The 10,632-nt window shown below is 44.2% G+C and overlaps 1 protein-coding gene across 2 annotated transcripts in view; it reads right to left on the bottom strand.

The window, feature by feature from the left end:
• The window catches only part of LOC134300151 (protein kinase C beta type), a 36,581-nt gene that overhangs the window by 2,705 nt on the left and 23,244 nt on the right, over positions 1-10,632 (bottom strand). For both annotated transcript variants that reach the window (XM_062984816.1, XM_062984817.1), the window contains exons 6-16: positions 9,314-9,470; positions 8,117-8,251; positions 7,715-7,811; positions 6,728-6,862; positions 5,379-5,552; positions 4,626-4,717; positions 3,950-4,012; positions 3,719-3,857; positions 2,807-2,887; positions 2,594-2,701; positions 2,194-2,334 (exon numbers count right to left, since the gene is read on the bottom strand). In XM_062984816.1, the coding sequence (XP_062840886.1) occupies positions 2,194-2,334; positions 2,594-2,701; positions 2,807-2,887; positions 3,719-3,857; positions 3,950-4,012; positions 4,626-4,717; positions 5,379-5,552; positions 6,728-6,862; positions 7,715-7,811; positions 8,117-8,251; positions 9,314-9,470 (1,322 nt within the window). The remainder of the gene's footprint in view (positions 1-2,193; positions 2,335-2,593; positions 2,702-2,806; positions 2,888-3,718; positions 3,858-3,949; positions 4,013-4,625; positions 4,718-5,378; positions 5,553-6,727; positions 6,863-7,714; positions 7,812-8,116; positions 8,252-9,313; positions 9,471-10,632) is intronic.

Below are 10,632 nucleotides of genomic sequence, written 5' to 3'. Positions count from 1 at the left end.
TCATCCTCACCACCTCATCCTCACCTCATCCTTCATCACCACCTCATCCTTCATCCTCATCCTTCATCCTCACCATCTCACCCTCACCACCTCATCCTTCATCCTCACCATCTCATCATCACCACCTCATCCTTCATCCTCATCCTTCATCCTCACCATCTCATCCTCACCACCTCATCCTCACCTCATCCTTCATCACCACCTCATCCTCACCTCATCCTTCATCATCACCACCTCATCCTTCATCACCACCTCACCCTCACCTCATCCTTCATCATCACCACCTCACCCTCACCACCTCATCCTCACCTCATCCTTCATCATCACCACCTCATCCTCACCACCTCGTCCTTCATCATCACCACCTCATCCTCACCACCTCACCCTCACCACCTCACCCTCACCACCTCATCCTTCATCCTCACCACCTCATCCTTCATCATCACCACCTCACCCTCACCACCTCATCCTTCATCCTCACCATCTCATCATCACCATCTCATCATCACCATCTCATCCTCACCATCTCATCCTCACCACCTCATCCTCACCTCATCCTTCATCACCACCTCATCCTTCATCCTCACCATCTCACCCTCACCACCTCATCCTTCATCCTCACCATCTCATCATCACCACCTCATCCTCACCTCATCCTTCATCACCACCTCATCCTTCATCCTCATCCTTTATCCTCACCATCTCACCCTCACCACCTCATCCTTCATCCTCACCATCTCACCCTCACCACCTCATCCTTCATCCTCACCATCTCATCATCACCACCTCATCCTCACCTCATCCTTCATCACCACCTCATCCTTCATCCTCATCCTTTATCCTCACCATCTCACCCTCACCACCTCATCCTTCATCCTCACCATCTCATCATCACCACCTCATCCTTCATCCTCATCCTTCATCCTCACCATCTCATCCTCACCACCTCATCCTCACCTCATCCTTCATCACCACCTCACCCTCACCTCATCCTTCATCATCACCACCTCACCCTCACCACCTCATCCTCACCTCATCCTTCATCATCACCACCTCATCCTCACCACCTCATCCTTCATCATCACCATCTCATCCTCACCACCTCATCCTCACCACCTCGTCCTTCATCATCACCACCTCATCCTTCATCCTCACCACCTCATCCTTCATCATCACCACCTCATCCTCACCACCTCACCCTCACCACCTCACCCTCACCACCTCATCCTTCATCCTCACCACCTCATCCTTCATCATCACCACCTCACCCTCACCACCTCATCCTTCATCATCACCATCTCATCCTCACCATCTCATCCTCACCACCTCATCCTCACCTCATCCTTCATCACCACCTCATCCTTCATCCTCACCATCTCACCCTCACCACCTCATCCTTCATCCTCACCATCTCATCATCACCACCTCATCCTCACCTCATCCTTCATCACCACCTCATCCTTCATCCTCATCCTTTATCCTCACCATCTCACCCTCACCACCTCATCACCACCACCTCATCCTTCATCCTCACCATCTCATCATCACCACCTCATCCTTCATCATCACCACCTCACCCTCACCACCTCATCCTTCATCCTCACCATCTCATCCTCACCACCTCATCCTTCATCCTCATCCTTCATCCTCACCATCTCACCCTCATCACCTCATCCTTCATCCTCACCACCTCATCCTTCATCCTCCATCCTCACCATCTCACCCTCACCACCTCATCCTCACCACTTCATTCTCACCCTTCACCAGTTCCTCACATCTAGTTTAGGAGTTTATCTGTGATGAACACCATCATCATTTACTCCAGAACGTTGAGTATTAAAGCTGAAGCATCTGAAGCTTCCTCTCATCTCTACAGTTCAGTGATTCATTTCCTCAGACGTGTCTCATAACAACCTGAAACAGAAGCCTGGAAATCCTGGAGCTTTTATTGATTTTAGAACAGTAAAAGGTAAAAATCCCGGATCTACACACACGTGTCCTGATCTTCACCCGGTAACACACACGAGTTTATTGATTTAAAAGGGTTAAACCCCCCCCCCCGGGTATTTACTCTTCAGTACTGTAGCTCTAGCTTCTGATGGAGGTAAAATTATTAGTATAAATGTGTGTGTACAGTTAAGTGTGTACAGGTGTGTGTGTGTGTGTGTGTGTGTGTGTGTGTACAGTACGTACAGCTTTAGGTTTGAATGGAGGTTGAACCTCTTTGTTCTCCAGTTTCTCCCAGTCCATGTAGCGGAAGAACCCGTGCTCTCGTATATCCCGCTCTCCCTCAGGCCCGCAGCCCAAACGCTTCCCAGGGTGCTTCGTCATCAACTAGGATCAAACAGGTAAACAAACAGCTGTAAATCAGGTGCAGATGTGCTGCTGGAAACAAGTACCAGGTCCTCTTTAACTCAGATGATCTGTAATTGGGGGAGCGTTCTCCTTCTGGTCCCATCAGCACCGCTTCTGCACGGGGTTCCACTCCTACAGAACTAATGAGATTCAGACGTGATTCAGAAGTGATTCAGATTCAGATGGAATCTCCTCACCCTCACACCTTTAACCCAGAGAGTGAGATTAGGGTACGTACCCCTTTACAGATCGCCACTGCCTCTTTAGACATGGATTTGGGATACGAGACGTGATGCTCCATGATGGACTGGAAGAGCTCGTCCTCGTCCTCACCATCAAACGGGGGCTAAACAGAATATATAATAATATAAATAATAATAATAACAAAAACATCAAATACAATAACACATTAATATGTTTATGTTTGTTTATCTTATTTACAGAATCTCACCTGTCCAGCTAGCATTTCATATAGCAGCACCCCAAACGCCCACCAGTCCACCGACTTCCCATACGGCTGATACGCAATGATCTAACACACACACACACACACACACACACACACACACACACACACACACACACACACACACACACACACACACACACACACACACTAGGTTGGACTGAATTCAGTGGGACTTCAGTTTAGAGGGGATCAGTAATGATCTGTTATTCAGGTAGATGAATGTTGGTCTTTAGTTTAGGTGAAATATCTGATTTATTCTCATTTATGTTTGTCTGATTAATACGGGAGGAGAAAATAAAGAGAAAACAAAACCTAACAAACCTCGAGAGCCTTATTTAATCACCTGATAAAAAAAATAAATCAGATCTTACAGACAGAATCAAAAACCCTGTCCCAAAGAGATCCACCATACTGACTCCAATTGTCACCAATTTAACTCAGATCTTTTGGAATATGTTGCTTGTAGCGGCTCGTTTGCCAGCGTTCTTTGATCTTTTTCATTTCGTGACGGCTCCCTGTTGAGAGGAGCCCCACAGATGAACCCACACTGGACGAGGGATGGAGTAGCTGCTCCGCCCGATGTGAACCGAGCTCCTTTCTTTTTCTAAACACGTGAGTTATAATTTTATTTTATATTATTATAATTAATTATACTCTGGTGGAGCGAGTAGCTGGTGCTGAGGAAACTTTCATCTTTATTTCATTGCTTTATCTGTGATGGTGCACTGGGCGTGTCTCAGATGTTGTTTCTGTTATTTTGGCCACCCTTTAATTTGCAGTTTCATTTTTGTTTAAATATTGGGTTCATCCTCCCTGTTCTCACACCTGCCACTTCAGTGTGAGGCACGCCCTGCCCCGCCCTGGTACAATCAGGTGTTTTGGTGGGGTACTGACCTCAGGAGCGATGTAATCCGGAGTTCCACAGAAGGTTTTGGTTGTGACTCCCTCTAACATGTTCTCCTTACACATCCCAAAATCTGCTATCTTAATGTGACCTTCACAGTCCAGCATCACATTATCCAACTTCAGATCTCTAAAGGGGGGAGGGGGGTGGAGAGGATAGGGGGGGTCAGATCTTCTAGTTCCTGTTTACCGGCTCTCAAAATGAGCTTCTGATGGACTCACCTGTAAATGATGCCCTTCACGTGCAAGAAGAACAATCCTATAGCAATCTCTGCAGCGTAGAACCTACACACACACACACACACACAAACACACACACACACACACACACACACACACACACACACACACACCTGTCAGGAACATTATGGAGTTCAGGTGCTGCAGCCACACCCACTACAAACAGACGTCTAAAAACAATTCTATAAAATAAATGATATGCCTGCAACTTTGTGACAATAGTTTTGGGAAGGTCCGAGCTCGTCAACCATTTAATGTGACAAGAAAAAATCAGGAGGGGGCAAATACTTTTTCACACAGTAAGATTCTGTAACTGGCGTGTAGAGTGCTGGCACGTTTCTTCATTCATCTCCCTCCACGACGTTCCTCTGGACTCATCTCTCCATCTCTGAGTCTCTCAGTCAGACTGTAGAGTTCAGTTCTATTATTTCTATGTAGATGGTAAATGTGTAGAATTGTTGTAGCCGCTAGAGGAAGAGGAACGCTCTGCTTGATGCTAGCTGTAAATGCTAAATCCCAAACTTTTCATGCCAACACGGGCGTGTCTGCTGGAATGAAGTCATTCGGGCTACGTGACCATGTGACCTTTGTGATGTCATGTATAACCCAGGCTAACAGGAGAGCATGCTAACAATGTTAGCGCGGCGTCAGTACTCACACTGCATGTGGTTCTTTGAACTTTCCAACCTGCTGGATCTGGTACATCAGATCTCCTCCATTAATGTACTCCATCACAAAGTACAGGCGGTCCTGCACACACACACACACACACACACACACACAGGATGTTATATATGCACACAATACAGAGCACAGTTCAGTATTTCACAGCTGCATCTTGTTTGCTTTAATGTTCCTTGACGTGTCTAGAACTCGACTCAATCCACCTGCTGCAATCTGAATTGATTAAACGTTTGGAAGGGCACATTGGGGTTTATAGGGATCTGATTGGTGGTTCAGGTTGTGTTCATAGATTCTAACTAACACCATAGCGAGAGAAACCTTTGTTCATCCCATTAAAGTGTTTAAGTGTAAAGCTCGCACATCCTGCCCACTACAGGACAGGTTTAAAACTTTAGATCTCTGTACCGCCCCCTAGTGGTTGGTATAGACTCTGATATTGATTAATAACAAAATAACAAAAATAGTTTTATTAGACATACAGAACATCATTCCCACCAAAACAAAATCATCAGAATTAGGTCCAAATATCGAGATGTTCTGTTAGAGAAGTTATGGGGATCAGTGCTCGTTATCAGCTCGTTATTGGTGCACCCTTAATTATTATTTAACTGGAGCTGAATACAACTGAGCTGCTCATTACAACTAACAATGTGTGTTTGTTTAGCTGCAGACCCTAACTGTGTGTGTGTGTGTGTGTGTGTGTGTGTGTGTGTATGAATGTGAGTACCATGGTCTGGAAGCAGGAATGTAGCTGGGTGAGGAACGGAGGTTTTCCTGAAAGTGCCAGCACCCTCTTCTCCACCATGGTACACTCCACATCATCATCCTGTATCACCACGTCCTTCTTCAGCACCTTAATCGCAAACAACTCGTCCGATCCTTTCGTTTCAGCCAGCATCACCTACACACACGTGAGAGGGTGAGAGTCACGGTCAGAGTTAACCCCAACCCTAACCCAAGCACAGCGCCCCCTTCAGTACTGTGAGAACACACAGGACCGCTCTGCACTGACCTCACGCTGCTGTGTGTATTTACACCTTCCATAACCCCAACGGATCAGCAGCACTGGAACCAAGAACATCAAGCACACACACACACTCACACACACACACTAACACATACACACATATACACAATCACACTTACACATACACACATACACAATCACACTCACACACAGTAACACACACACTTCATCACACTCACACACATATACCCAATCACACACACTAACACATATACTCTATTACACTCTCACACACACAATCACACACAGTTATTACCACTCACACATACACACACATTCATTAACACATGCACACATATATATATACTCACACACACATAATCTCACACAAACACACACACACCTCTGCTTTTCAGCAACACCCGATATGCCTGTTCCCATGGCAACTGCCAGCTGCTGAAAAAGGAGACCCCATGTACCCAAACACACACACACACACACACACACACACACACACACACACACACAAACACACGTCTGAAACGTCGTCCAGCCATTTTATTCACATTTCCATTCATCACTACACCCACTCATTCATCTTCAGTAAACAGCTCATTCTGGCCGGGGTTCCAGTGGATCCTGAGCACAATTTTATTTTTGCATTTGTCATTTTTCTCTTTATTTGAGGGTGACATGATGGTGTTAGTGTGAGTGCCACACATCCTCAGTGTTTTGGGGACCTGGGTTCAAACTTTAACTCTGATGAACATGGGTACTCTTCAGGCTCTGATCTGACCCCCCCTGCATGCAGTAGGTACATTGGCTGCTCAGTGAGTGAGAGATGATCCTGTTCAGAGTGAACGGTGGCAGATCTTCCCATGTTCACCATTAAACTCCTGCAACTAAGTCAAAATGCAGCTACATGTCTGGTTCTCCACCCAAGTGCTGCCACATCATCACCCCACAGTGATGGTTTATAAAGACACAAGCTTAGTACACCTTGCTCTGTACCCCGATCCAAAAAAAAAGGTAACCTGACAAAATGGGACAGGTAGAAAGTAAATCAGGTAGAGAGTGAGACAGGTAGAGAGTGAGACAGGTATAGTGACCTTGCCAAAGCTTCCTTTCCCCAGCACCATGAGGAAGTTGAAGTCAGAGAGCTTCATTCGGTCTTTGTTTCCGTTACTGTCCAGTTTAGACACTGAAGATTCTGTCTTCTTAGAGACGGAAGCAATTTTAGCTTTCTGGAAACACACAGACAGACACACACACACACACACACACACACACACACACACTGGTATTATAACAGTTTCTAAATGATCAGAATGTATCTCAGCAGTTTCTTGTCATTGCTGTGCTGCTTTAGTCAGTGTGGGAGCATCATGAAGCTGCTTCTAAACTCTCCTGGTCCTGCAGGAGCAGCAAAATCACTGGAACTAAAATCCCGGTGTGGTTAGGACGTGCTGCATGCTTGTTGGGGGTGAGTGGGAACACGTACCTGTTTAGGTACAGCAGGTGTGTTTCTTCTCTGGTTTACAATAATCAGGTGATCAGTTTTAATGATGGAGCTGCTGTCAGGAGGTTTTGGCTCTGCTCTGAGCTCTCAGTCCTGATTTGTACTCCTGTTTTTACAGACCGGAGCCTCCTCACAGCTCCACGGTGGAGCGGGAGTGCCGTGACCATACAGATGGATGATTTGGTAACATCTGGATTAAAGGAGTGGGAGCTGAACAGCAGCTGCATGCTGATGAGAGACGATCGCTGAACTGTACAGGTTCTGTTGTTTTTTTTCTGTAACATTCTGAACATAATGAACTATGTGGTTATATCTAAGGGTGGGCGTGGTTACTGGCTGCACACTCTTGTATTTGTTTAGTAAATCTGTAATTTATTGCTCTAATTAACTGAACAGTGGATGAAACGTTCATTATTTAGAATACGTTTGTGTGCTAGAGTCTGAGATGGATGGGCGTGGCCGTGCTGGTGGATATGCTGGTTTTCAGGGCTGATCATGGCTATAGAGTGTGTGTTGTGTATATAAGGAGTGTGTGCTGTATGTTACTCTGTACTCATGACATGTAATGATGTTTCACCTCCAGCTTCTGACGTAACTCTTCATTTCCTTCTTCTCCTTCAGGAGCTACAGGTACATTAAAGTACTCGCCCTCCTCCTGACTCAGCAGCTTAAACCTGCACACACACACACTCGGTATCAGCAACACACACCACACACACACACACACACACACACACACTCTACTGTACTCTACTGTACTATACACACACTCAGCTCTACCACTCACACTCATACTGTACTCTACTGTGTGTGTGTAGTTTGTGTATGTGTGTGTATATACTGTGTGTATGTGTGTGTAGTGTATGTGTTTTCTGTTTGTATGTATGTGTATACTGTGTGTGTACACTGTGTGCGCGTACATATTGTATGTGTGTGTGTACACTGTGTGTGTGTGTGTGTGTGTGTGTGTGTATCTCACCAGCCATCCACACTCTGTTTCTGTAGTTCTGAGATGCCGAATGAGAGTGATCCCATAAAATCATTCCTGCTGGTTAAATCCCAGTCCCACATTTCCACCGATAACCTCCGATCCTTATCAGAGTCCTTCAGATTACTAACACACACACACACACACACACACACACACACACACACACACAGGATAAAAGCATTATTATTATTATTACATGCTGTCTGTTACTCTTCAGTGTTGTAATTATTATAAAGAATAAACACACGCAGTGATGGACCATAACAGAGTATTAATACTTCATTACAGTAACATTCAGAGCATTTATTCACCTCCAGATCATCAGAAGCACTTTAATCATCACGAGATCATTTGCTCCACAGTGCAGTGACAGGTCTGTCCTGATTATTATTATAATATTATTTATATTTCTGTGGTGTTATCTGGAGTAATGTACGTGTTCAGGGAGAAACGAGGTTTTCCTGCAGAAGAACTGAAGCGTATGAAGTGAAAGAAGAAAGTAAGTGTGCATCAGATGATCAGAACCCATTAGATACAGAATCATGTCAAACCTGATGAGCTGCATCAGTGCAGTGAGCAGGAAACACACACAGTGCTAAACTGAGGAACATTCAGCACCTCAAACTGAAATCATCTATCAGGATTTAAATGTTCCAGCACTGGAACCAAATCCAGAGCTGAATCATCTTCATATTAATAATAACGTCTGTGCATAAACAGTGAATCTCCTCATTCTGAATAAATCATCTTTATTTATTAGATTCTCTGTAATTTCACAAAACACTTGATTATTATTCAGGACCACGAGGGTTTAACATTTATTTACATTCTCCTGATTTTTCTCCAGCTGAGTCTGACTGTTAGTCTGGGTTTAGTGAAAGCTGGGAGAACGTTACCTGCCTGACTGCATTGTGCCAACTGTAAAGTGTGGTGAAGGAGGGATAATGCCATGGGTTGTTTTAGGGAGATGGCCTAGGCCTCTTAGTTCCAGTGAGAGGATATCTTAATGTTTTAGCAAATCAAGATATGCTGGACAGTTTTATACTTTCAACTCTGTGGGAACCACAAAACCAGAACTCAGTAATTATATTATCGAGTGTCCACATACTTTTGACCATATACTGTAGCTGATAGTCTGCATTACTCCATCACATCACCATAAACATAACCAGTAAAGCTTCTCACAATGTGAAGGTCTCGTTCCATGTGGGGTTCAGGCAGCACTTTATGGTCTTGGTCTTCTGTTTGCTCTCACTTTTGGGATCAGGAATGAGTTTGAGCTTCACATACGGATCAGACAGGCCGTTGGGATCCATGGGAACCAGGTTCCTCCCCTCCTTAACTGGAGCACACAGAGAACTGGAGTTAAGGACAAACTGGGTTCAATCAGATCAGCAGCATCAGTATCAGGAACCTTTCAGCAGCAGGAGGAACCGAGCTGAGAGAACCTGCATGAAGGTGTGATTTTAAATCCAGACACTAATTAAAATTTAAATTATACAGATTTACATTTAAAATTAACAACTTCTTAAATTTTATTTTGAGTTTAAGATTTAAATCATCTCATTTAAAACTAAAATGATGTGATGATGTTTAATGAGTGAGTGAAGCACTGTGGGTAATATTATACCCCGCTTCCATCTAGTGGTGAGACTGTAACACTGCAGATTATCCCTGTCACGAGACCTTGATGTTATAGTCCAGTGATCCACTCATGATCAGATTCATGAGATGTGATGGATTTGCACCCTGTGCAGAGTCTGCCTGTGTTGTGCTCAGTGTTTCCTAGCAAAACTCACCACGCCCCTGACCAGGTAAACTCAGAATGTGAAAGTGGGAATTCTGTGGGATGTTTAATGTTGTTTTGGATTTTCCACAGGCGATGCCATCATGGCGGGGTATAAAAGCAGCATTAAAGAAACTTTCAGTCATTTCTGAGCTTTCAATACGTTTTGGAGTTTGTCTGTGGGAATTTTGCCCATCCAGTATAAAGAGAGATATGAACCGTCAGGCACTGGTGTTAGACATGAAGGTCTGGCTCTTAATCGATGCTCTAATTCATCCCAAAGGTGATCAGTGAGATTGAGGTACAAATGATGTGCACAGTAATGCTGAAAAAGATAAGGACCATCCCTAAACTCTTGCCACAGAGAGTTTATTTAATATAATTGTTTATTTTACACGTTCACAATGGGTGTGGCTTAAACACCTGAACTCAATTAGGCCCCAGAGTGTAAAAATGAACACACAGAGATTAAAATCAGAATGTTAATCTGAAAAATCTATTTTTCCAAAATACATCAAGTACCACCTGAATATTAATGTTTCATAAACATCACACCATTTTAAATTGTGCTATAATCACAAAAATGAATTAGAGTGATTTATTGATAAAGAAATAGTTTATGGTTTAGATCAGTAATGAGCTGCTGATCACTGTAGTGTATTTACTGTGCTGTTACTACACTTCACCAGCAGGGGGAGACAAACAGCAGAGATTAGAG

This window comes from Trichomycterus rosablanca, chromosome 22 (assembly GCF_030014385.1).
Source record: "Trichomycterus rosablanca isolate fTriRos1 chromosome 22, fTriRos1.hap1, whole genome shotgun sequence".
Taxonomy (NCBI): Eukaryota; Metazoa; Chordata; class Actinopteri; order Siluriformes; family Trichomycteridae; genus Trichomycterus; species Trichomycterus rosablanca.
Note: the sequence above shows the minus strand (reverse complement) of the source record. Positions and strands in the feature narration are given on the sequence as shown.